Genomic DNA, 27,335 nt, shown 5'->3' with positions numbered 1-27,335 from the left:
AGAAATGTTCTTCAGGTGATAGAAAGCCATCCTTGTAACTGTCTTTAGATGCTTTTGGAGGTTCATGTCTGATTCCATAACTACTCCCAGATTTCGGGCTAGATTAGTGGTTCCTAGCTGAAACTTTGTGCTAACTCTTGATTTTGTGCTAACTCTTGATCCTCTATTCGTCAAAAAAGTATTACTTCAGTGTTGTTTGTATTCAGCATGCATAGATTTCTTCTAAGCATTTACTCAGCACTTGAATGGGTTCATAGTCACCTGGTGGCATAGTGATGTAGAGCTGTGTGTCGCCTGTGTAATTATGGTAACTGATGTTATTTTTAATGATCTCAGCTAGATGGAGCATGTAGATATTGAATAGGAGGGGACCCAGAATGGACCCTTGGGGAACTTGTGATTTTTGTCATCTCTGATGTAAAGTCCCCTTCCTTTAAGTAGGATTTAAACCAGTGGAGTATTGCACCAGAAAGGCTGACCCAGTTTTCCAGGTACTCTGACAGAATGAAGTGATTGGCAGTATGAAATGCAGCACTAAAATCCAATAGTACCAGCACTGTGGTTTTTCCACAGTCTGCATTTACATGGATGTCAATAAACACCTTGACAAGGGCGGTCTCTGTTCTGTGGTGAGCACAGAAACCTGACTGGAAAACGTCAAAGCGGCTGGTCATTGTCAAGATGGTGTTTAATTGTTGGAAAACAGCTTTTCTATACTCTTACTGATAAAGGGGAGGTTTGAGATGGGCCTGTAGTTCTGCAGTTGTAGTTTGTCCACATAATTATTTTTCAACAGTGGTTTAATAACAGCTATTTTTAGGGACTGGGGGAAAACCTGACAGAAGGGATGCGTTTATTGTATGAGTCAAATCAGACACTATGACAGGCAAAACCTTCTTAAAGTAAGCTGTAGGTAGAAAATTGAGGTAGCAGGAGAAGGAACGTAGCTGGTGTATGATTTCTTCTAAGCTTTTGTGGTTTATTTCAGTTCTAGTTGGAGTAAACTTTGGTACTGAACTTGACATGGATGAACAGACTGGCCTTCTAATGTTTTGGATTTTCTCAATAACAAAGTTAGTATAGATAGATAGATAGATAGATAGATAGATAGATAGATAGATAGATAGATAGATAGATAGATAGATAGATAGATAGATAGATAGATAGATAGATAGATAGATAGATAGATAGCCTAACTTAACTAAACTAAACTTACCTAAAATAAACAATGGTGATTGAATATCTGAATCATGAGATCAAATGCAGTAAAATAATAAAAACAGTTTTTGTCGCCATCTTCTGGAGGATGTATGTCACTGCATACTTTAATTAAGTCCGTTGGGTCTATCAGAAGGGGGAGGTGAAACCGGAATACTCGTGCATTTAATTTTACAAATTAAATTCGGATTTGCTGCTTATTTTCATCTTGACGTGAAGAAAAACTTCATTCGTTTAGTAGTTGGTGATTGTGGGCCGTAACGAAGAAAAACGGAACCTCAGCAGCTGCGGCCTGAGGATTTCGCCGGACCGTATTTAGCGTGGCACGCTGTCATAACTGCTAGTCGAGGGGCTGTAAAGCTCTTCGTGGGAGCAAAGTTGTCAATCCGAGGTGACTTTTTCAGGCTTTTTGTCAATTAAGAACTTGTCGTGTTGTCGATGTGACTGAGCAGGTAGGAGGCTAAACTGTCTACACGTTGTTTTATTGTTATTATTGTTTATAAATTACATTAGATTTCAACTAATAGTGCAGTGGGTTTTATCTTCGTGTTTAGTTTTGTATTTGTTAACAACAGTGTCTAGAATTAAGCCAGAAACAGCTTAATATTGAATCAGTGTTATAAATATCTTTAACACGTTCAAGCTTTTTTATTTTGTTTATGGAATAAACATGTGTAAAATCTGTTTTTATCAGATCTAATCCAGCTTTTGCATGCATTGTTACCAGATAGGGGTGACATAATGGAAGAGGAAGATGACTGTCCAGAGTTGGTGCCAATCGACAGCCAGCCTGGTCCCCCAGCTCGGCAGATCCCCGTCACCATCATCACCGGCTACCTGGGTGAGATCTGGGCTCACAGCTCTAATGAGCCAACAAGGGGATTAAAGGCTCAGACAAAGCTGCAGGATTGTTAACTCAGACTGTTTTATATCATAAACACAGCGCCTCATACAACTTGAGCGTGTTCACATTTTATCAGGGTACAGCCACAGATGTCAATGGTTATTGGGGTTTTATGTATTGGGCCAACACAAGAGACATGGTTGTTTAAAAATACAAATCTGAACAAAAAGTCTGGTGTATATTTGTAGGCATTATTTGGGAGCACTGTTTTAAAGTTTTGTCACAGATTCTGAATTGGATTTACCTCTGGACTTTGACTAGGACGATCTAACACATGAACATGTTTTGATCTAAACCATTCCATTGCAGCTCTGGCTGTGTGTTTACTGTTGTTTACCTGTTGGATTAAGAATCGAGAAGCTTTACTGTCATCATGTGTTGCCCAAATGACATTTCTGGTAAGGCAGACACCGGCTCAGAATGCACATAATTACAGATAACACGCAGACACAACAAAGCATAATCTTTCCTTATTTTATTTTTTTTAAACAAACAATTGATTGCAGTGCTCAACAACAACACTCTCTGAGGGTCTTACACATGCAGCTAATGGAGTCCTTAGCAGCTAATGGACTCAATTTTGAGTCAAAGTCAGACAGCAGAGTGGAATACTGTGCAGTAAATTTAGTTGCAGAGTTGTGCAGCTTGCATGGATGTCTAAACAGACGGTCCCTGAGAGATTAAAGTGTGCAAATACACATTTGCATGGTGAGCCTCCACTTCAGTCTCAAGTCTTTTGCAGCTTGCTAAAGACTTGCGCATGTCACATTGTGGGTGGGTATAAAACCTTAATATAGGGTCCTTAACTGAACGATCTGTTTCTACGGCGGAGTCGCGTCAGATAGGTCTTACAGCGATATCAGGGTGGAAAATAATGTTTTGGGTGTTGTTGTTAGAGTCAGACATTAAAAATAAGGAAATAAGGATTAAAGAAAGGACACAGTGGTGGTGATTTGAGGAGCGACTGTGGATGGAGAAGTCGTCTTGCTGTTGGAAGGTTGTTAGTGAGTGCAACTGGGTGAATGTGGCTACAGTGTAAAGTGTCTTGAGTGGTCAGTATGACTAGAAAGACGGTATATAAATTCAGTCTGTTTGCCTTTTAGAAGTACAGCAACAGACTGCAGGATTTTAGCCCAGAAAACGTAGGCTTTTGGTCGTGCGGAAGTTAAATTCAGTTGGTTTGTCTGTTGCAGTGTGCAACCCACAGACCATGATTCAGAAGCACAGACAGAACCGAATCGCTGGTCTTAACGAGATTCCTCTTTTTGTTATTTTCTATCGATTATGACCAGCCTCCATGTCCATGTTAAAGTAAAGCATCCCCACAGCATGATCTTGCCACCACCGTGATTCATGGTGAGGGTGGGTCATTCAGGGTGATATGCAATGTTAATTCGCTGCTGCACTTAGCATTTGGCATACAGGCCAGGAAGTTCAGTTTCGCTCTCCTATGATTCTAGCACCTCCTTTCACATGTTTATTGTGTCACCTATCTCGCAAACTGCAAACAGGACTTTTTATGTTTCTTCTTGCCCCTCTATTTGTCGATTGCATAGCTATTAATTGTCCTGCCAGTAGATTCTCCTGTCAGAATCAGCTTTATTTGCCAGGTACATGTACACATACAAGCACTCTGACTCTGGATTGCACAATGCCCACGGTGTGCTTACGTAATTCGATAACGCAATAATTCAGTATTAAAATCCATTCACACTAACCCCAGGCCTTTCAGTTTATGTGGGCAGCCATGTCGTAGCCATGAAAGAGAATTTGTGAAATGATGTATGCTTTTCCTTCTGCTTCACAGTTTCCCAATATTATCTCAACATTTCTTTACAGGTGCCGGTAAGACCACGCTGCTGAATTATATCTTGACGGAGCAACACAACAAACGGATTGCAGTCATTCTCAACGAATTTGGAGAAGGTAATTAAGACTCCGAAAACAGAAGTAAAGCCTAAATGAAAACGTGTGCAGGCTGCTCGGTCGGCGCGGTTCCGTCACATGTCGTGTTTGTGATGCTATGGACAGTTGATTTGCTCAGAAATAAGTGCAAGATTTCATGGTATGAATAGAAACTAAAAAGGGGTTAATGAAAACAGGCGAATGAAATATCGCATTTTACACGATTTGCGTGTCAATGCTTCCTTACCAGATAAAATATACAACTGTGTTTAGGAGCAGGAAGTTTACATGAGAATCTTCATTGTATATTATGCGTAGATTTAGTGACATAAACTAGTTTATTCCGCATGAACTGAACTACTAGTAGGGCAAAAGTAGTTTTCATGACAATCTTCTTATTTGCAGCACTTTCCTAAAGGCAGGTGCTCATGTCCTGGGTGTGAGGGGTCTAAAATGTTCAAAACGTTCTCTTCTGTTTCCAAAAAAGAAGAGCGTCGGACCGTAACAGAACTGAACACCATTTAAAAGCTTGTATTGAGTGTGAATAATGCTACAAATGTATTACCTCTATTTACCTCAGACAGGATTTGACAACTTATTCTCTTGTTTTAAGCGTTGACTTGGAGTCTTGAAATATCTGGAAAAGATTTAGTCAGTTTTGGACAGGAATGGATTTTTTTAATACTATGATACTTTAATTCCATGACAGTTTTTTTTTGGCCACATCATTTAAAAAAAAGTCTATGAAACAAATCTTTGCCCTGTCGCTCAGTCAGGATTTCATATTTGTGAAATACGCAGATAATAAAAACTGACTGCTTTTGCTCTGTTTGTCCCTGCACCTCCCTCCTCCTCCTGCAGGGAGCGCTCTTGAGAAGTCGCTGGCAGTGAGCCAGGCAGGGGAGCTGTATGAGGAGTGGCTGGAGCTGAGAAACGGCTGCCTCTGCTGCTCTGTCAAGTATGTGTCGGAACTCAGGATGCTGATGAAGATAAAAGATGTTTAACTCTAAGAAGTTGTTGATATTTGAACGGTTTCTCTTGGCACAGGAGCAAATCCCTATACACCTACTGTTTAATTCAGCTTCCTCAGTTCTCGGGGGGCTTGATTCTAAAATGCTCCGTCTTTTGCCGTTAGATGTGAATAAATACTGCAGTTTTTTGCTGACAGAGAAATATGCAAGAGTTGTTTTTCTTTTGCTAACTCTCCATTGTAATTCAGAGACATGGCTTAAGAGTGTCACTAAATTTTCTAAAAACAAAAATATGTTTTTATTATTAAACTTTATTACAGTATTGATCCTTTATGTTAAATCTATCTAATTGTCCAGATATTATTTCCTCTGCCCGGTAAGTAAATTAACATGAACTGTGCTAGTGATCCTATGAATATATTAGAAGGCTACTATTTAAAAAAAATCACGTGACTCCATTGCTAAGGCAGCTTAATTGGCTCCCAGTTTTTCATTGAGTGCATTTCATCACCGTACTTTTGACTTGGAGGGTTCTGCATGGACACCAGTCTGCATCGCTGATCCCTTACATCCCTACACCCCTATTAGGGCTCTGAGGTCCTGTGATCAAGACCTGCTAATTGTCCATCATACAAAAATGAAAACTAAAGAAGACAGAGATCTCTCTTCTGTTGTTCCAAGACTCTGGGACTCCCTTCCTCAGACTGTGAGATCTGCAGACTCATTGTTTTTCTATAAAGGCTGGCTAAAAATCTGCTTCTGTTTAATTTTGTCTTCTGTTTTTTTTTCACATTTTTGTTTCTGAAGTTCTTTGGGATTTTTATCTTGAAAGGTGCTATATAAATAAAGTTTTACTTTGAATAGAGTTGGGTTGGTTCAGTTTTAATGATTGCTAAAACGTTTGCAGATTTCTCTTTTTTTTTCATCTGCTCACTGAAACATTAGAAAATGTGATTTTAAATTTTGAATTTAAACAGCTTTGCACAGTTGTTTGAATATCATCACCAACTTTATTGACTACTGTGGGCAGCAGTTGCTTAGTGGGAAGAGAAGTCGTCTTTCAGTCGGAAAGTTGTGGGTTTGATTCCAGCTTCTTGCTGTCGCATTTGCCGACCAATCTGAACATGCATGTTATTGCGATTGGGTTAATGTGGCTCTAGTGTAAAGCACTTTGTGTGGTACGACTGGAAAAGCGCTATATAAATTCAGTCCGTTTTCCAATTGTTAGTTTACTTTACTAATGAGTTTAAAGAAACTAGTCAGTATTGTTCCACCTCACTGTTGTTATCATCCAGGAAACAAAAGATCCATGTGCAATGCATGTGTAAAATCATGCTGAATAATCCGTGTGAAATTTTGGGAAACTTTTCATCTCTCTCTCTACAAATACAAAAGCTGTTAATCTCTATGAAACTGGCCTGAAAATACCCATAACTTTCAGGTGTTAAATTTTAAATTGCAGTTCTTTTTTTCTTTTTTACTTTGTGCCTAAATCTACTTGTTGTAGTCCAAAAAAAATGATCGCTTCAGTATTTTTCAAATAAAGACTGGTCGTAATTAACGCCTGATCCTTGATCTTTTCTTTTTTTCTTTAGGGACAACGGGCTGAAAGCCATTGAAAACCTGATGGAGAAGAAAGGAAAGTTTGACTACATCCTTTTAGAAACAACGGGACTAGCTGACCCAGGTATCACAATTCAGGCTAAATTCAGACAAGACCTCTGTTATTACTTTGTGTTTCCACATAGGCCGATCTCAGTTTGAGACTTTGTAGTTAAATGGGCTGTTTTTTTTCTCTCTCTTCACAATTAAAGCCAGAGAAGAACTTAAATAGTCTGTGAGGTTTTCATCTCTGCTGATGAACGATTGCTACAAAAACTCTGTCCTATAAACAATACCCATATTTTTACTATTGTTGTTTGACAAAAATGACAAAATTACAAAAAGTACATTGCTAAAGAATGAATGTAGTACTTTTAAAGCTCTCTGGCAGTGAGCTCCTCTTCTGGCCTAGTTGTTTCTGTTTAAACTTTATTTTATAGCCAATAATAACCACTTTATTACTCTTTCCTGATCTAAGGCTACATTCACACTGCAGGGAAATGCCACCCCAATCCGATCTTTTTGCCCATATGCGACGCATATCTGTCTTTTTCACGGCAGTGTGAGTGGTCCAATTCTGACCTTTTCACCCTGCCCAAAAAGTCAGATTTGTGCCACTTCCATATGTGGTACCAATTTGGATACGTATCAGATGTTTTTCAAAGCGTCCGCTGTCAGAATGGTCATGTTGCACTTTATCAGTTTTTCACATCACTGTCCTGTGTTTCTCTACACATCCACACGCAGTAGCAGCAGTTAGCGCTCCATAAAAGTCCATTGTTGATGGCTGTGCTGCTTTATTCTTACCTTTGTCTCTATGATGTGGTCTTTATATTGTTGGCTCAACAGCTTTCTAATATTAAGGATAGATGCCGGCTGGTATCCCTGTGTTTTTTTTTTTTTTTTTTTTTTTTTTTTTTTCCTTTGAGTTTTTTTTATTTTTTTTTAAGAAAACTTTGTTGAACACTTCAACACTTTTGCGGTCTTGAACCGTTCAGAAGTCTGATGACGGCTGCATTTACTAGTATGGACGGCCACCCCTGCAGTGGGAACGTAGCCTCTGTGACACCAATCTGTGTTCAGGTGAACGGTTTGTTGTCTTGTCTTTTTCCCCGTCATGTTTATTTATACCTGATGAAAACATAAACATGTCCTAGATTCTCTGAATCCAAAAGTAAATAAAACATTTATGTTAAAGGGGTCGGTAGGGCAGACATTTGTGATTTTTTTTGTGAGTGTGCTTGTTTTAAAGAAAAACAAACCTTTTTTTTTTTAACATGGTATTTTTCCGAACTAAAAAAGGGCCCCAGCTTTTCTTTTCAGTGGTTTCTCTTTTTTTTTTTTTATCATATGTTTATTGTTGTTAAAACAGATGTACAATGCCACTCAGATTGTAGTGTTTAGCAGTTGTTACAATTCCTTTGACCGTATTTTATAAACCCCATCCAACCCCAACTATCCCTGTGCCGGCAAAGAGAGAAAAAAAATGAATTGGGAGGAATATTAAAAAAAAAAAAAAAAGGGGGGGGGACTATTATCCCAAAGTGGAAACACTTTACATTGGGACTTGTTTACTAGTGAGAAGGGAGAGTTACAAGTTTATCAAAATAACCCAGTAAAGGGCCCCATAATGTTTAACATTTTTTGGTCCATTCCATTCTAAAAGTATTCTCCTTCGAGCGATCAGAGTTGCAAAAGCAATAACATTTGCCTTGCTAGATCTGTGGTTTCTAAATGTTCTCCTGTGATATTATTGCAATGAAAGATCATTTCATTTTCACACATTGCAAGTTGTACAAGAGTTAAACAAAATTTTAGATCCAGCATTCACTTAATTCTTTTTTTCTTTGTTTGTGTCCAAATTGAAAGCCCCCCCCCCCCCCCCCAGATGCTTTGTTAATCTCACATCAAAAGTTGGACATTTTCTGATGAGCTGAAGATCAATGTTGTGTTGCTGTGACAGCAGCGCCAAGGGGAAGCCAGGAAAGCATCTAACTGTCCGTTCATCTCTTTGCTGCCAATCTAGAAATCAGCTTCAGGCTATTAAAGGGCCAGCGCTGCGGCGTTTCGCTAAGTGACAGGTGTCAGGAGGTAACGTCAAAGGCGGACACTCGCCGCCCCACCTCTGGGTCAAAACAAACAGAGCAGACTCAGACTGGGGCTGTCCTTGCTCCTCTCCCTCGTCATTGGCTCGTCATTGACCCCGACAGGCCTGTCATTGGCTGCGGCAGCTCTGTCAGTCACAAAGGGTCCCGGGAGGATTCTCCTCTGTTCTATGAAATGGGAGGTTGGATGCTTTATGTGAAACATGCCAGTCAAAAACCGTGTTTTCATTATGCATCCATCAAATATTCACAATTTTTACTTATCCTCGCATGACAGTTTGACAAAAGTGCGAAATGGAAACAAACCAAATGTACCAGAAGGACTTGAACAATTGATGGCTTCTGAAATTGCTTTTATCTGTTTTTTATTTCTGAGCTCAGCCAACAAAAATAGTTTTGATGCGACAATCTCAAAGTAGATCGATTTCCAAGTAAAAACAGACAAACATCAAGTAAAATGAATATCACATTTTCTGTCTGGTTTCTGCTCTTTCTACTGTGACTTTTTTTTTTAAACTGTATAAATTATTTCTTAATGCCTTTTATCTGACAAAAGTAGCACAAGGAGGAATTCTGATGAATTGTAATGCAATATTTCTCAATTCTAAATTCTTAATTGGTAAAACACTATTATAAAATTAATATTAGTAGAATTTCCATTCAACTTTATTATTCTTTTTTTTTTACTCTGTGTTTTCTGGGGTATTGAGTAGACATATTTTCACACAATAAAGCTGCAGGCTGGTCTTTTTATATAGATGAATGAGAATTGTATAGATTTTTAAAAATAGAAAACAATATCTGCAACTTTTATTCTAATTTAACATAAAAAAGACTCACAAGTTGGTGATTGTATGAATTGGATCTCTGTTTTGGCCCCAGTTAAACCTCTATCTGACCAGTTTTATTAGATCTGTCCTAACATAGCAGCTCCTCTTTGCAGGAGCCGTGGCCTCCATGTTTTGGGTCGACGCAGAGCTTGGAAGTGACGTCTATTTAGATGGTAAGAGCTCTGAAACCTCTGCTATTCTATTTTACCTCCTTGTTTTTCCTTATATACCCCTTTGAAACGAGGATTCTCTTTTTCCAAAGCCCTCATTTTTAAGTTTACCTTCATTCCTATTGGGTGAGAATTCCACTTAGTTTCAAGCTTTAAATATTTATTTGAACTTTTCCTTTTCCAGGGAGGAATTATTTTACAAATGAAATTAATTTTGAAAGTACAAATTTAGGGTAGAAATTGAAATAAATTTTTCCTTTGGTCTACACATAACCAAAGGGATACAAAAAGGCTCAACTACATGGATACACTCACAGTAATATTTGGTTAAATGATCCTTAGCATGTTGTGCCTAAATAAACACTTTTTGTTGGCATCAGCAAGCTTTAGACATAATCCTGACTGCGTGTTTGTTTGCTCTTCTTGGCAGAATTGGTTATTCCCTTTTCCTGGCTGGGCTTCTAGGAACTGTCTCAAAATTTTCAGTGTGGCATCTTAGTTCTGGGGAGGCCTCTGCAGAACCTTAACGTCTGCCTGTTTCTTCCATTTGAAAAGCAGTTTTTATTAGCATTTGTTATCGTTTTCCCGTTTCCTTAAAAGTTCCAGCCGCCTAGTTCATGATTCTTCCTCTGGTTAAAAAATTACCTGCCACCGTGGCTAATTGTCAGCAAACTCAATTAGCCACATGCAAAGATGATCGGCCACAACCCAAATATGGACATTTTCATGGAAAAAGAAGACATTGCATGGTTTAAACTGAACTCAAATGTAATTTACTATAGACTTGGACAAAAGACATTGAGGATAAATTGGGCAGTAGGTTAATGCTGGTTGTGAAATCACAATCCCCACACTTGTTACTGGGCCCCGTCTTTGTCAATTTAAACACAAAAACTTCTTTCTGACTGTTTAAAACCCAAATTGTATATTATCTAAAAAAAAAAAAAAAACAATCGGTTATTTTAAAAAGTGTAGAAATGAATCAAACGTCATTTTCCTTGAAGCATTGTCCTACTAAAAACAAACACAGAAATCAACATAATAGAGAAGCCGCATTCACATTCTAATTGTTATATTGGTGCTATTCGGTCATGCAGAATTTTACTTCTTTGTTTCTCCACCCATAAACAGAAATGTCCCACATTTAGTAACTTTATTTCAAATTCAGCTGCTAACTGGGTTGTAACTATAGGGAAACATAGTTTGTTTGTATAAAATATAAATAAAATATCTACAAAGAGGGGACAAATACATCCCTGACAAAACTAAAGAGGACCTAATAAATAAGTTGTGTGGGATGTTTTCTCCAGTTGATCGTTGTGTTGTTGCACACTGACCAAACATACTTTTGTCCAGAAGGCATTGGACAGCTGTCAATTTCGTTTGAGCCTCATGGTGCTATGGAGCACGTGGTTCTTTTTCAGTCAGCGTCCGCTTAGTTTGCGCCAATGTTCCTGAAAACAAACTCTTTCTTCTGAGTGGTGATAGTTTAAGTCAGATGTTTGAAAGTTGGACTCAATAGGGTGTTCCAGCTGGACAATGATCCCAAACACACGTCACAACGGGTCTTGGAATGGATGAAGCAGCTGCTGGAATAAGCTGATGAAAAACCCCGTCAACCCTGTTGAAAAAAAAATGCAGACGATCTGCCAAGAAAATGACCTATTTAAAGAATCTCTACCCCTTCTGCCAAGAGGAGCGGTCAACTATCCAGCCAGAGGTCTGCATGAAGCATGACTACAGAACGTATGTGGTTTAAGTGGAACCTGCTGAGGAACATGCAAGTATTTTTGCGTATATTTCACCCTTTGCCCATTCTGTATGGGAGAAAATCCACAACAGATTTGAACCTGTGCCCACGATTATTGTATTTACATTCCATTAAAGTTGCATGTCGTGCTATCCAGAAACGAGAACCGTTCAAATAAACGACCAAAAAAACCCCCATATTAAAGTGAGATTCACGCTCACTGTAAGTGAACCTCTGACGGGAACAGTAAACCTTTAACTCAAGCAACATCCACTGGTATCCCTCAGCCAGAATCTTTGCTCAGTTTTTATTACATTGCATTTATTTCCCGTAAAAATTGATTTTTACAATGCAGGGCTGTTGAGTCATGTTTTCTCATTTTATATACCTCCTGTTTGGGGATGTGTGCATGTCTGAATGAATGATCTCTTGCTCCTCGCACTGAGCGCTCTGTTCCTATCGACTCGTTCCCAAATTGTTCTGTTTGGACAAAACGGCTCAGAGGAACACAGTCAGGCGGCGAAAGGCGGCATCGCTTCAGAGACGAAGGTGTTCAGGTTTTGGTGCGTTGATTCAAGCGTTAATTCCCCTTTTTTGTTTTTCTTGTCCCGCTGCAGGCATCGTGACTGTCATTGACGCCAAGTATGGGCTGCAGGTAAGTGATGGAAATATTTCTTTAATGGTTTCACTGGATTAGAAAACAAACATCTGGAAGCTGTTAATCTGAGAGTTGTAAATTATTTTTTTCTGTGGAAAGCTTTGAATTTGACAGTGAAATAAGAACAATTGCTATTTGATTTCAGGCTTAATCAGGTGACATGGGAATATTTGTCATGTTTACCTTTTTGTACAGTTAAAAAGGAGCTGTGACTTTTTGCCCAAAGTTGTCTGCATATCCTTTGAGATTCCCCCCCCCCCTCTCCTCCTTTCAGTGAACAAACACATCCTGCCTCCTTTGTGCTACTTAAAAGGAACAAGACAAGTGACACCCGGAGAATGGGCTCTAATTTAGAGGTGTCATGCTCAGTGAAGTGACACATTTCATGGCATCTGAGCGCTTCTGTCCTCGGACTGTTGTGAAGCGAGATGAAGGAAATCCTGACAGAGAGAAGGAGGGAATCAAACTCACGTTGACAGAGTAATTGATATCAGAGGAGTGACCATTGTTATTGGGCTGTCGCATCCTCTCACCTGCCTCCCATCTCATTTATTTTTTGAGCTAGTAGTCTAAACATACCCCCCACCCACCACCACCACCCCAATCCCCACCCCCAAATTTACAGGTTGTGATTCTCAGACCGTGTAAAAAATAGTTTTTCTCTTATCACAGGATTTGTAAAAAAAAAAAGCAGCACTCAGCTGTTTAATTAAGTTTCCTTTAATGTAATTTGTAAATAAAGCTGTGGGTGATCGTATGTTACGACACAGAAAAAAAAATTGTTTCCTCAAAAATCATAAAAGATAATTAAAAAAAAGGGTCAGCTGAATATGATTCTACTAAAAAAAAAAAAGGCTAAATTAACGAAGAACCAGAAGTGCTCACAACACACAAAAGTGGCCTAACAAAGAGACTTGAAGGTACCAAACCCTTCACACACAATAGGCGAAACACAATTAGACAGTAATGCTAACTAAACACAAAACTAGGATTTCAAATAAAAGCAATGCATTAAATTACCACAGCAAAACAAAATGCCTGGACTAATCAGGTGAGTGTGTGGGCTGGTTTTAGCCTGGTGTGGCTGAGGCCATCACAGCGACCCAGTCTGTTACCACAGTGCCTTGCAAAATGAATTAACCCTGTACACATTAAACTGAGCAGGAGCTGTTTTACAAAGCAGAACGGGCATAGATTTCATCTTCTAGACGTGTAAAGCTGGTAGAGACACACCGCTGTAGACTTGCAGCTGTAACGGCAGCGAAAGGTGGTTCTGCTAACTATTAACTGTTAACCAGAGGAAAATTTTTCATCTGGTTAAATAAAGGAAAAAGGGGAAAATAAATCAGGGGTATGAAAACGTAACACACTTTTCTGTTTGTAAAAACCTTCCCCTTTGTGGTTCCACTTCATAATTACACAGGCGTTGTCGCTGCGATGCGACAAATGAGTGGGAATAAGTTCAGGTTTTACAGTGTGTACCTGTGAAGCAGTTTGGAAAAGGGAACCAGTGCAAACATTAGGCCGAGACAGGAGTTTAGACAAGGATTGTGTGTGGTTTTCAGACGGCAGGGATATCTCCCGTGATGAGGGAAAATACATATTGTAATTTTTCCTGTAACATCTTCACGGTTTTCTCTCTCACAGCAACTAAAAGAGGAAAAAGCAGACGGACTTGTCAACGAAGCAGCCAGGTATGACAGCCGAAGTTGATGCCTTTTTTGCCACTTGTTGGTATTGTTCACTAAATAGTATCAATACAAACATTTTCTTTGTTTAAACAATTAAAGGAACAAAAAAAAAAAACTATTATTTATTATTATATTTGGCAAAAGGCAGAACTCACACGGTGATTGTCCTCCACACCGGGTCCAGTGCCATTTGCCCATCTGTCCAGCAGATGTGTTGTTACGGCTGAACAAATACACCGATGGAAGAAGCTAGCCTCTCAACATTTAGCATTCTTTGACTTTCTTTTCACCTCTAAAATGAGGTGAGGTGGGGGTGTTAATGGCAATCTTTAGCTACATGTAAAACCTCATAGCAATAAAATTGTTGTTTTTAGTATTGAAGTAAATGTCTTGTTGCCATGGTTGTTCATCTAAGTTTATTTGCATGTAAATAATGATAATAGTATTTTTTTTTTTTTTACACTGCAAAAAGGAACTAGAAGAAAGTAAAGTTTTCTTGAATTGAGTATATTTGTCCTTGATCTGAGCAAGCAAGTTTAATTGAGCTGCCAATGGTTTAAGATTTTTGCACTAAAAATAAGAACAACTCATATTTCATGTGCACTATATCTAATCATCTTATTTTAGGGGCAAAAATACCCATTCCATTGGCACATAATCTTATTTACCTGCTCAAATCAAGGACAAATATACTCAATTCAAGAAAAAAATGACTTAATTTTAGTTCCCTTTTTGCAGTGTATTGGTTCAACATGATGGCAGAGAGTGAATTAACATCCAGGTGAATCTTTGATGACTAGTTTTCTTTTCTCTAAGTTTAGATTCATGTGGGAATGATCCCTTATATCAGGGGTTCTCAAACTTATCTAGGCCAGGGACCCCTTAGCAGCAGTAAAAAAAAATTTTAAGGACCCCTTTAGATTCATCATGCTGATAATATTTTTATACAGCCTCTTCTACTGTTAAATACATTAGGAATTATGTATGTTTTTACGCATCCTTAGCAGTGCCTCCTCAGGCCCGACAACAGGCATTTCACGGACGCCCAACCTGCGGTTTGCGGACCCCCGGGGGTCCGGGGATCCCAGTTCGAGCGCCGCTGTCTTAGATAATTCATATTCACCAACATAGGAACTCTTTATAAGAGTTTAATACCCTGCACCTTCTCTGATCATATGGAAAAAAACAGAACAATAAGAACGTTTGAGTTCACCCAGTCCGGATCAAAACCTTTCTGCCCCCTCCTAATCCATCACTTATCAGAGACAACCTCTTAGAATTTGTTTTTCAACCTGCAGTATTTTTCTTGGGCTTGCCTTACTCTCTTCTTTTCCTCTGAACTCACCACTCTTCAAAATGGGAGAAATTAGAGAATGTGACTTTCAAAAAAGGTATAATATGTGTTGATCTTCATAATTAAAAAAATGGCTCTAAGCAAAAGCCTAAATTTACACGTATCTACAGTCCGAATAGTTGTTGAAAAGTAAAATAAAACCTTGGACTGTTATGAACTCTACTGGGCCAAGGACCCAGGTTTATCCTGCTGCCATGCAGGCCCCAGTATCACAGCTAGAAAGAAGAAAGTTTGTGAACTTTAAAAGGGAGGTTTGTTGAAAGTTTTGCAGGTTAAAGGGACACGTTCACTTACTCTTTTTTATTTGATGTCTTCTCAGACAGGTTGCTCTTGCTGATCTCACCATCATCAATAAGACAGATCTGGTGGCGGAGGAGGAACTGAACCAAGTCCGAGACACCGTCAGGTTGACAACAACTTCATACAACCGATCCTCCCACAGCGATGTGGGTCCAGAAGTAAGGCGGAGCCGTCATTTTGGAGGATCGTAATTTTTCTTCTCTCACCTCAGGTCTATAAATGGTCTCGTTAAGATTCTGGAGACCCAGAGATCAAGGTAAGGAACTTTTTTTTTTTCCCCCTCCAAACAAATAAAGGGTCACCTTCTGAGATGAGGTTAAGTAGCTTTTTCTGTGGCCCAGATTTCCCGCTGTGTTATCATAACTCCTGCTCAGATCTTTGTATCAAAGATGAAGCCGTTCAGACAAGGAGGCGTACACACGAGAAAACACAAACTACACCGTCCTGGGTAAACACCCACCCCACGTCGGTGTCTGGTTACCCACAAGTCTTTGCTCTCTGACCCCAGGGCCGGCAGGGTAGCTAGATTTTTTTTTTGAACGTGTGTACATCCAAATATGTGTGTAGCAGACCCCCCCCTGCAGAGCTCAGGTCTGGGTGAGCAGATGAAAGGCCGTGCAGCGAGGGGTTAATTGAAACAGCATTGTGCAAGCATTTATCGTTGGTTAGTTCACCTTGTTAACTTTAGGGTTAGTTTTGGAGCAGAGCTAGAATTATTCTTGATGGATGCTTTGCGTTTAAATCAAATGGGAGAAAAATGTTATCCTCTTTGCAGGGTGGACCTCTCTGCGGTGCTGGACCTGCATTCATTCGACTGTCAGGATGGAGCAAAGTGAGCTGATTTTGTCTTTTATTATTTCTATGCACACATAAAGCATCGAAAAGCCATCAATGGGTGTTTTCTTCTCTAGTGTCTTTATTTTCCACTATCACAATGTCCTCACAGCTCTGAGCTTCACCAGCTCTGTCACTAAGATCTTATTCTGGTGTGGACAGTAAAAGTCCAATTCAATTTTATTTATATAGCGCCAATTCATGAAACTTGTCATCTCAAGGCACTTTACAAAGTCAAGTTCAATCATATCAAAAGTTTTCCTATATAAGGAAACCACTTGATTGCATCAAAGTCCCGAAAAGCAGCATTCACTCCTGAAGAGGTGTAAAGCCACAGGGAGAGTCGTCTGCATTGTCCATGGCTTTGCAGCAATTCCTCATACTGAGCAAGCATGAAGCGACAGTGGGAAGAAAAACTCCCCATTAACGGGAAGGAAAACCTCCGGCAGAACCGGGCTCAGTATGAACGGTCATCTGCCTCGACCGACTGGGGTTACAGAAGACAGAACAGAGACACAACAAGAGAAACAAAAAAGCACAGAAGCACACATTGATCCAGTAATCTGTTCTACATTAGATGGTAGTTGCGGGTGAGCCGTCTTCTCTGGATGATGTCACAGTTAACAGAACGCCAGACCAGGTGTACCTACTATGAAGATAAAAGAGAGAGAGCAAAAAGTTAAAGCAGAAATCCATGGTTTAAATGCGTGCTGCATGAAATCGAACAGGGAAACCAGTTATTAAATCCAAGCAGCCCTTGGCGATGGCTACAAGGAAAGCATCGATACTTTTTGTTAAGGTTGCGATTAAACTTGATGCTGTTATACTGATTTATTTTACAAATCCTTGATCGGGACCTGTGGCCCCATACTTGGGATCTAATGTGAACGTTATAAATACCCGTTGCTTTATCCAAAGTACTTTTGTTAAATGTACTAAAAGCACTTTTTAGCTTTCTCAAAGAAAGGAAACAACAAGTTAATCAGTGTGACGCGATATTTGATCACCTGACACTAAGCAGTGAATGGCCTCCTAATGTATTGTTCTTCTAAAACTGGCAGGGTAGAAATGTCCATAGTCTATTGTTAGCGTCTGTTTCTACTTTCTCTGAGTTTCATTCACAGCAGCCTTTGATGCTGCGACCGTGTTTCTCTCTAATTAACGGACTCCTTTTTTTTTTTTTTTTTTAACTGAGCGTCCCCCCCCCACCGCACCACAGGACGGTCATCATGTTGTATCCCCCTGCTGAATCTCATTCTCATGAATAGAATCGGTGTTCATCCCTTCATGTGAATGAACCGGCCGCCGCGTTAAAGCTCCCGTGCGTGGCCCGAGTCAGTGTCTCTCGACCAGCTGCAGAGGATTAAAGCTGTGTGTGTCCCCTGGCACCTAGTGAGTCCCCCCTTGTCCCGACAGATAGCTCCTTTCCCCCTGCCTTTTGAGTCCTGGCCCCCCTCCTCGTTTTCAGCCCCATGCTGGCCGTTTGAAGCTTCCCACCTCCCCCCCCCCAAACCCCTGCAGCTCCGCCTGTGTGGTACTAACAGCACGGAGGGCTCAAGCAGCTGGACACAACATTTAGCCTCCTTGTGAGGTCAGAGGGAACCGGGGCAATAGTTTGCTTGGGAGCTCTTGCTCACTATCCAAGAGGATTTAATTGCCATTTCTAAAGCGTTCGCAAGTCAATTTAGGGTAGTCATTAAGCATCGACACAGCTATGAGATTAAGTACAATGAGAAAAAGTTCTTCTGTTCTGAAGCAAAGAAGGGAAAAGGGGGGAAAAAAACAATTTGTTGTGTTCCTTTCTTGCTTTTATTTAACTATAAAATGCTCATTGAGGCTAAAACTATTCCAGATACCCATTGAGAACCTTACAAGAAAAACTAATTCATGAACACAAAACATGCGAATGGCAACAATTAACAAGCAACCTATACGCCATGTTTGTTTTGATGGAGTCCGCTGATCACTGGACATAGATCATGACTGCTAAAAAGAAGAAAAAAAAAAAAGATAAATTTAAGGAATATAATATCTGCTACAAGTTATGATACGGACAGATTATCGCAGTCAATATCATCTGTTACTTTGAGTCATTATGGCAGCCTAACCATAACGCTCTGCTGGATGAATAATTATTTTTCTCTTTCCTAAACCTGACCTGTGAATTTTCTAAGTTCCACCTCCTAGAATGGATCTGACTGGCAAAATGTTCTTTAAAAAATGTTTCATCTAAAATAATATCAAGCCAAAAGCCTTTTTTTAAACTTTTTTTTTATGCATTCGACTTGTTCAAGGAAGTTAGGAATTCCAAGTTGAACAAAGAAGTCACACTTTTGACTTTTTAAAGTTTAAAGGGTCCGAGCAGCTGCAAGTTAAACTTCAACATGTCCGCCGCGCACATAAAATGTGGTGAAAGTTGCAGGAATAATCCCATTTGTACTTCTGGCCTGTCATTAAAGGACTAGAGAGTTTAAACTGTGTGCTCAAATTGGATGTGATGACATCCCCAGATTCAAGTTCTGACTTCAGAAACAAATCCGATTCTGTTAGGTGACTGCAGTTTGCATCAAATGCCGCTCTGCTCGGCTTTTATGCATAATTGACACGCACGTGCGCCATCCAATAATTAAAAAGATCGCTGACCTTAAACACGTTAACTGTTCCTAATAGCTAACATCCAGACTCTGAAACTGACTGCAGCAGCTTACAGGCATAAAGGGAGATTATCCCGTTTAACTCACTTGCAAGGTAGCTGCCAACCCACACCCCAGCAGAAATGCTTGTGTTTTACTGTTCAGAGCGACATGCATTACCATTTAGAGGCTTTTACTGTAGACCGCCAGGTACTGAAGAGTGACCGCTTTGATATTATGTTATCATGCTTTGGGTCCATAAATTAAGATGAAGTGACACGTCAGGAAAAGATGGTCCAGACAGAAAAGGCTGTGAATAAAGATGATTATGATGGGGTAATCTGTGCATAACTCACAGATTCACAGATTAGTCTTTGAACTCAATGAGGATAATACGTTAGAAAAGACAACTTAAGTTGTCCCGATGGATCGCAATAATCCAGGTAGAAAAATCAAAAGGGTTGAGTAAGTCCTCTGGATGGGTTCTTTGTTGAAGCGTTTCCTCTATTCTGCCTCTCTTCTGACTTCTTCAGTCTTCATTACTTAAATTATGCATCGTTTAGTGCAATGTCATGGATACTCCCACAAACACAGGAAAAGACAGAATTCAAAAACATAATTCAGAAAAAGCTAAAATCACCAATATTTAACACATTGCGCTGCACCTGCTGTGATCTTATATAAGTTAATTTAGCAGACTCTGAATAAATGCTTTAAAAATCCACCTTTTTCTTTGTCCTGCTCTGGTCTCTGTAATTTGACAGCATAACCTTTATATTGCTTTGGGAAACTAACTCATATGCTCTATTATAAAGATTTTAGCATGTTTTCTCCTAAACATTGTTGCTCAAACAAACTTTTTTTTTTTTAAATGAGACTCGTTGGTCTAAAAGATATTGCTTAAAACTCAACATATTTTAAAAATCAATTTCTCCAAATCAGTCGTACCATACTACAAAAGACACTCTATTAGCAAGAATTTAAAACATTACCATACTCCCATCCCCCCCAACTTTATTTTTTATATGTATTTGTATTTTTATTTTATTAAGCACGCATCTTTGTAGGTACAAACAACAATTGAAGCATAATCTAATCTTTAAAGCTCAAACCAAGATAACCCCTTGTGTTATTTATTACAGAAGTTTGCTTTAGTACATCTAGTCAAGTTAACAATACGGTCATGTTGATAATCTTCAAATAAAACTGTAGGAGGGAACGTAATAGTAATAATATGTTTAATTTAAAAGCGTCTTTGAGAGCACTCAAGGACAATGTAGAAATCCGACAGAGAAAGAGCAATAAATCATGATCAAAACTTCAAAACAACTCATCATGTGTGTTTATTTCTCTGATCCCAAAAGGCTCGCTGAGAAGCTGCAGCTTGTGAAATCTGCCAAACCACACCTGGACAAGGTTTGTATGCACCAGTCTGGAGTTTGCATTGTGCAATTCTAAGGGAGTTTCTATATTTTTTGTTGTTGTTTTTTTTGCTAATTTCTTTTAGCACATCGTTTCCTGCAGGATAAAAGGGGGATGTGCTCTCCTCGGGGCTCAAACAGAGCGCTGCATTACCCCAGGGCTGTGACACCATAGTGAAACCTCCCGCCCTGCTCTACTTTTTGTGTCGCGATCAACTTGAGGCTTTTGATGTTTCTGTGTTACATTTCAAAAAGAGCCAAAGATAAAAAAGAAAAAACAACATGTACACCAAAGCTTCGCTGAGTTATGTCTTAACTGACTAGAATTTCACGGTTTTAGGAGGTCCTTGCAAAAGCATTCATACGCATCAAATGTTTGTTTTGGGTTTTTTTTTTTTTTTTTGCATTTTTTTTTTGCATTTTTATACCTAAACCTACATTAAGATACTGTCTGCACCGCTTTTCCCTGTGAGGAAGGTGGGTTTTTGTGTGTCTTCTTTCTTCTTCCCCACTAATATACATTTGTTTGTGTTGATGTATCACATAAGATAAGGAAATCTATTAAACTTATCTTGTAGTGGAAAGGATGTGGAAAGTTCAGCGGTTGTTGAATGTTTTTGCAAGGCACCCAAAAGGTTTTCTTGAGGCTGTCGGCCATTATTTCCCATGATTAGTTGCCTGCCGTCTCTTTAATTATTTTCCACAGAGGATTACCACAACAAATGACGCTCCGCTGCAGTTAGTCGGCCTTTATACCCATGAACTTTTATCACAGGATGAGGACAGACGGGGGTTATTTGGGTGGGCAAATAACACCATTGTTTGTCTGTTTTCTCTCGGGTTCCCTTTCCCGCATGAAGCTCCACTGTCCCTCAGACCCCCCCTGACACACGGCCACACCTCCACCACCGCCGCCACCACCATCACGCTTCTCTTTTCATGCAAATGAGAATGAAGGGTTTTTTTTTTCTGTTGTTACACTAAATGACAAGGAAGTGTGTGACCTTAGCACTTCAACCCAAACCTCCCCCAAATTTCTGCAAAGCGTCCCGGTAATGTTGTGAGGAAGTATCAAAAGAGGGTGTGTGTGTGTGTGTGTGTGTGTGTGTGTGTGTGTGTGTGTGTGTGTGTGTGTGTGTGTGTGTGAAAGATCGGGTGCCCAAATGGGGCTGTGGGTTTTGACACGTTCATTGACAAAGTCCTCAGCCGGGGCGTTAAAAATGCTTCTTTTGTTCATCACTCACAATTAGTCTCAGTAAAGGGAAAACGTCTTTGTAAATAAATGTTTTCGCTCCTCCTCAAGGCCTGTAAATAAGAATCCTGAACCTTTTGTAAAGCGGCGGTGCGGTTATTGCATTTCAACAAACACTGCATCGAATACAGTTTTGGCTGCTTTGGCCAGTTGGAGCTTTGATTTCCATAATGGAAATATTACAGCTTTACTGCCATGGTTACTGTTAATACTTTTTTTAAATGATGCATATCCACTTTATGAAGTTTTGTATCATTTCTCTAACAAGTAAGAAGTGCATGTAACATGTATATATTTTTTTCACCTTCAGAGTATTTTGACTGTGACGTTTGAGGTTACTGGAGAACTCTGTGAGGATGCCCTAAACGCCTTCATCCAAGTAAAGACACAACCTGTTATTCTAGTCCCTGTTGTCATTGCTAATTAGCTTTAGTACCATAACGTTTGAAAAGCGAACACCCATTTTCCACCGTTACAGGATCTGCTTTGGGAAAAGAAGTTCTGTAACAAAGCGGGGAAACCCATGAGTGTCATTCGGCTGAAGGTACGTCAGAGCACAACGGTCCCACCCAGGCGCTTTTATTATCTATCAACCATTTAGGTGATTCATTTGAAGTCGCTTAATGTTTTACTGGTGACGTGTGTGTTTTTTCAGGGCATAGTATCGTTTGCAGGTAAAGCCCACCAAGTGATGCTGCAGGGGGTCCACGAGCTATACGAGCTTAATGAGACTCCAGAGCTCTGGGAGGAAGACCCACATACAAACAGGCTGGTCTTTATAGGTAGCCGAGCTCACACACACTCACGCTCGCATTTGTCCTGATGCCATTTTTAGAGATTGTGGTCACAAAGAGATCAAAGTTGGTACTACATTTAAAGTAGCTTTTTGGGTGAAATTTGGGGAAAAGGGTCATGTGACTCTCGGCAGATGGATTTGGTTCTGCAGAAAGCCGTGAGGAGCTCGGCGGAACAAAATCCATCTGGCGAGAGTCGGGTTAGTAAAAAGTAGCTTTTTGGGTAAAATCTTTAGTCAAATTAATGACATGTTTAGCTTTAATACAGGATCATGCATTTTATTTGTTTTATTATGCGAGTATTTGTCATCTTTTAAAAGAAAATTGCATTCAGAGGTGCTAAAGGATCATTTTAATATTAGCATTACTTTATACACCGAGGAGTGTCTTCAGGCTGTTTGTAAATAGAAACCATATTCCCTTGAATTTATTTGGGTTTGCAGGTAAAAAAAAAAAAATCTTGCAAAAGTATTCAAACTCCTTTAAAGATTTCTCATTTTCTATTGTCACAACCACAAACTTCAGTAGTTAACCATAAAAGCAGCCAAGAAGTCTTTGGTGACTCTGGAGGAGCAGTGGATCTCAGGTGGAAGTATCTATCAGTGAGGCAACTGTTATTTGTGCAAAACCAAAAATCTTACTGTTACTTATTGTTGTCATTCCAGATATATTAATGGAAAGAAAATACTATTCATAGAACTACAGAGATGTGTAAAATCAGTAGAAAAAATCTTTTAAAAAGACTATAACAATAGGTTGCATTATAATTAATGAAAAAAAAAACCAGAACATAAACTGTACTGTTATATACTGTAAAATATACTATGTGAAATTTAAAATGCCTAGCCAAATAGATATTAAAGTAAACCCGGCCATTATAATAGAATCCACAAAATATCCCATTTGTAATTTGCCAGCGTCATGGCCAAACCTCGATTGAAACCAATTAGTGGCCACAAAAGATTTGAGACTTGGGCTCAAGTTCACCGATAATAAACACACAACCAGGGCTACAACAGAATAGTTTTTTTTCTTCCAATTCCCAGTTAATCAGTTTTGTGTTAAATAACACCAATTCCACAAAACACATTGAAGTCTGTGATTGTACTAAAATGTGAACAACTTGAAGGGGTGTGACAACTTTTGCAAGGCACTATTCAATGTTTTTTGACCTGATTATGTGTTTACTCTGCGGTGTTACATTTTTGGCTTTACTCTAAATTGCAGGAAAGAACCTGGACAAGGACGTTCTGCAGGAGATTTTCATTTCAACTGTTCTGATGAATGGAGAAACAAAATAGTTAATGTTTGTGTTGTAAACGGTTATGGCAGATTTCATAAACCTTTTTTGTTTTTGTTTTACTCATTTCTATGGGTGAGCGTATGGGAAGTTGACATGTAAAGAAACCCTTGTTTAAAACTTCTTTAACCTGTGATAATTTATCACAACCTGCTTTAAGAAAAACTAGAGTTTGAAATGATGGAAAACTGTAGCTATAAAAAATGCTTAGACTCCTTAAGAGGGTGGTTAACATATTGTGCTTTTTAAAAGTGGCTTTAAATGAACCTGCTAGTGTTTAAAATTCTGAGACCCTTTTTAGGTTTACATCCATATATCAGTCTTTTATCAATTATGTATTTTTGAATTAATTTAAATAAAGTTTTCTTCTAAACTTGGTATTCTATCGCTATTTTTGTTCCAACTTTAAAAAAAGTGATGACAAACTTTGGATCCTTTTTTTCAAAATAAAATCCTTTAACATGACCAAGACAAAGTATGCCTGTGTAAAAACAGGGAACTCACCATTGCAGGGTATTCAAAGTGTGAAAAGTCTTCAGGGAGAGTTAATATCTTGTGATGTGACTGAAATTAACAACTAAAGGTGCAAATATGGTGACTGACGACCCCAAAACAGGAATGCTTTTTGCAGCTAGAGGCCACAGACATTTTTCCTTCCTCATTTTTTTAACAGCTTTTCAGTAGTTTTGCATGTGACCAGGGTTAGGGTTACTACTGGTAGCATGAAGCGATACCTGGACCCTACAGAGTTGCACAAGCAGTTCAACCACATGCCATCGTCAGAAGTTTTTCTGTCTCCCAGCACAGTCTCAAGAGCATGGATGAGATTCCAGGAGACATTCAGCTACGATAGGAGACCTGGACAGGGCCTTTGGAGGTCCTCAACCCGTCAGTAGGACCAGTATCTGCTCTTTTGTGCAACAAGGAACAGGTTGAGTACTACAAAGTGATGTCATACAAGCACGTGGGGGACAAACCGACTACTGAGGACCATTTTCCGTTGCTTGGACTAGCCTGCTGCATCAGTTTTTTTAGTTGACTTTCTGGGTGATTTTAGATTAAGCGCTCCTTGGGTTGATCATTTTATAAAATTATGCATCATCCCTTCCATATGACTGTTGCTTCCCAGCATGATATTCCCCCCCCCCCCCCAAGTGAGATCAGATGTGTTGTCAAATAGTTCCTTATTTTTAACAGTGTATGTAGTAAATAGATGAGTAACAGTTATTTACAGAAATAAATGTCAAATATATTATGTAACTGCAGAATCGCATTCCCAGGAAACATTAGAGACAGATATGAACATTACAAAAATAGAAACTTTCTAAAAGAGTAAAAATGTAGCCTACTTCAGCCATAAGACAAATAAGGATAAACATCAAGTAAGATTTTACTTGATCAAATTTCTTTATATTTATGATGAAATCGAAAATGTAAGAAGGGGAAAAAAGATTAAAACAAACAGAAATGGCAACAGAACCAAACAAAATTCTACTTTACCTTCAATTTGTTGAAGAGAATAAAACAAAAATGAAAATATGGGTAATCGGCTCTTGGGTTTTCAGGAAGGCTGAAACAAATAAGGATGAGTTTTAGCTTTTATCAGCCGAAGGCCTGAGCGATCTGGGTTTTTAAGACTAAAGCAAATCAGATATAATGGACTAAAATAATCAATACTTTTTCAAACCAATAAAAGCATTGTGAAGTCTATTTTAAAACATAGGTAGCCAATGCGGAGACAAAGAAATTAATTTGCAGTCTGCATTAAAGTTCCTGTATTGGACTCAGAAACAAATGGCCAAACTATTGTTGTGCAGATGACAATATTTGTTCTCTGTAACATTTTTAAAGGAGGTAAAATATTTTTAGATATGCTCAAGTATAACACCAGATTTTCTTTTATTTATTTATTTTATTTCATTTTTTGACCTGAAGGATTCAAGTTGTGATGTGCTTCTCTCTCTTTCTCTCTCTCTCTCTCTCTCTCTCTCTGTTTCTCTCTCACTCTGAAGGTCTGTTTCTATTACTCTTTTTCATCCTGATCAAGTAGAAGAAAAATGTATTCCAGGTACAGATAAAAAGTGCTTGAACTTGGCGGTAATATAGAGCTGTGTCTCATCAGTGTTGCTATGAAAATATTGTCCTGTCTCCTTGAGGCAAAACCCAATGGTAGTATGTAAAGATTTACAAGCAGGGGGCCTAAAATTTATCTGTTTACAAAGGATCTTAAAGATAGGAGCTGAACCACTTAAGAACTTTCCAGAAATTCAAATTTGTCTTGGTTGATTCAATGAAATAGTGCGGTTAACAGTATCACATTATGTGCTTAGAACTTGTACCACCACTATTGACCTTCAGTTGATCAAGATCTTCGGCACAACTGTCTCTGTAGTATGATTGGGTCTAAAACCCAACTTAGACATGTTGTGAATATCCAGTTATGAATTGATTTAGAAGCATCAAACATGGAGGAAGCAAGTTTTTCTCTTGAAATGGTCAGTCTTATGGAAACAGCCGTCCAAGGAGATTAGTTCAGAATATTAGCTTTTTCCAAAGAGGTGTTGAAGGTTTTAAAAGTTGAAGGTGGAAGTGGGCCTGAAAGGTATTTTTTTTTTTTTTTATGTATTCTAAAATAACTCTACCGACCAATGCTGCATCAGTCAGTTTAGCACTCTGGTGCAACAATGGATTCTGGAGTGATAAAAGTTTATCTTAGTTGAGCAGATCTATGCATGCTGGTTTAAAGTGAGTGATTGTAATTAATTCCTCTCCCTCTCCTGCTCTTTATGGGAGCGTTTGTTGGTAATGTCATGTGAGAAGCAGCCCTTTTTACGCACGGGAGTAACATAACAGCAGTAGTAGGAAACAGGCGGAGCTTTCCCACTGATTATTTGCAATGTAGATGCTTTAACAGCACGTTTACTGTTGTTTTGTTTAGACTTATTTATTTATTAATCACTCATCCGCTGTTGGTGCGCTTTGCTTTGATGGCTCTACCTTTTCAGCTTCGTGTTCCGAAGCCGAGCCGTGCCCTCAAGAGCGCATGACGCAGCTGAGCCGTTTCCTTCTCGATTCTCATGCGGATGGCCTCATTAGGAGCAACCATTGGCTCCTTTCTCCGCTGGCTGCGGGAAGCCCCATGCCACGACCATTTTCACGGTCACACCACCCGCGGGGCATCCAGAGGTGGCATGGTTTCTCATCACGGGGTTAGGTGTGGGGTTGTAAAATCCACCCAGAGCACCCCACGGTTGAATAGGCTGCTGGATGAATTGAAAAAAAAAAAACCAAAACAATGTAACTTTGGCTCAAGACTGAAGTTGAAGACAAACCGCTTAGGTCTCACATATCCTCTGTGCAGACTTGATATATTTGATCTAAGCTTTTTAAAAAGTAGGACAATTTTAAAAATAATTTCATCCTCTAATTTATGAAGAGAGGGTGAAACGATTTCTTGCCCCACTGACCTGAAAATCTTACATGCTTTTATACATTTTTTATGAATAGAAATTCATTTAGGATGATATTTTTACTATATGAAAACCTTCTTTTGTGTTCACTTAGTAATTGAATCGTAAATAGAACCGCAATAAGATTCAGGACATTTTTAGAGCAATGCACCCACTCATTAAACTTGGATAAA

General features: G+C 39.1%; 1 protein-coding gene across 2 annotated transcripts; it reads left to right on the top strand.

Moving 5' to 3' along the window:
* The first annotated feature begins 1,498 nt into the window (after positions 1 to 1,498).
* On the top strand, positions 1,499 to 24,070 carry cbwd (COBW domain containing). 2 transcript variants are annotated; one of them, XM_012870081.3, is made up of 16 exons: positions 1,499 to 1,609; positions 1,946 to 2,059; positions 3,962 to 4,048; positions 4,889 to 4,985; positions 6,594 to 6,685; positions 9,649 to 9,708; positions 12,073 to 12,110; positions 13,761 to 13,807; positions 15,478 to 15,564; positions 15,670 to 15,714; positions 16,234 to 16,290; positions 20,290 to 20,341; positions 21,909 to 21,977; positions 22,077 to 22,142; positions 22,254 to 22,380; positions 23,620 to 24,070. In XM_012870081.3, the coding sequence occupies exons 2-16, from the start codon at positions 1,960 to 1,962 to the stop codon at positions 23,691 to 23,693; spliced, it is 1,098 nt and encodes a 365-aa protein (XP_012725535.2). In that variant the 5' UTR covers positions 1,499 to 1,609; positions 1,946 to 1,959; the 3' UTR covers positions 23,694 to 24,070. The 2 variants fall into 2 exon arrangements, with proteins under 2 accessions (XP_012725535.2, XP_012725532.2); XM_012870078.3 differs by having other exon boundaries at positions 1,511 to 1,670.
* Positions 24,071 to 27,335: the final 3,265 nt, after the last annotated feature.

Source organism: Fundulus heteroclitus, chromosome 12 (genome assembly GCF_011125445.2).
Source record: "Fundulus heteroclitus isolate FHET01 chromosome 12, MU-UCD_Fhet_4.1, whole genome shotgun sequence".
Taxonomy (NCBI): Eukaryota; Metazoa; Chordata; class Actinopteri; order Cyprinodontiformes; family Fundulidae; genus Fundulus; species Fundulus heteroclitus.
Note: the sequence above shows the minus strand (reverse complement) of the source record. Positions and strands in the feature narration are given on the sequence as shown.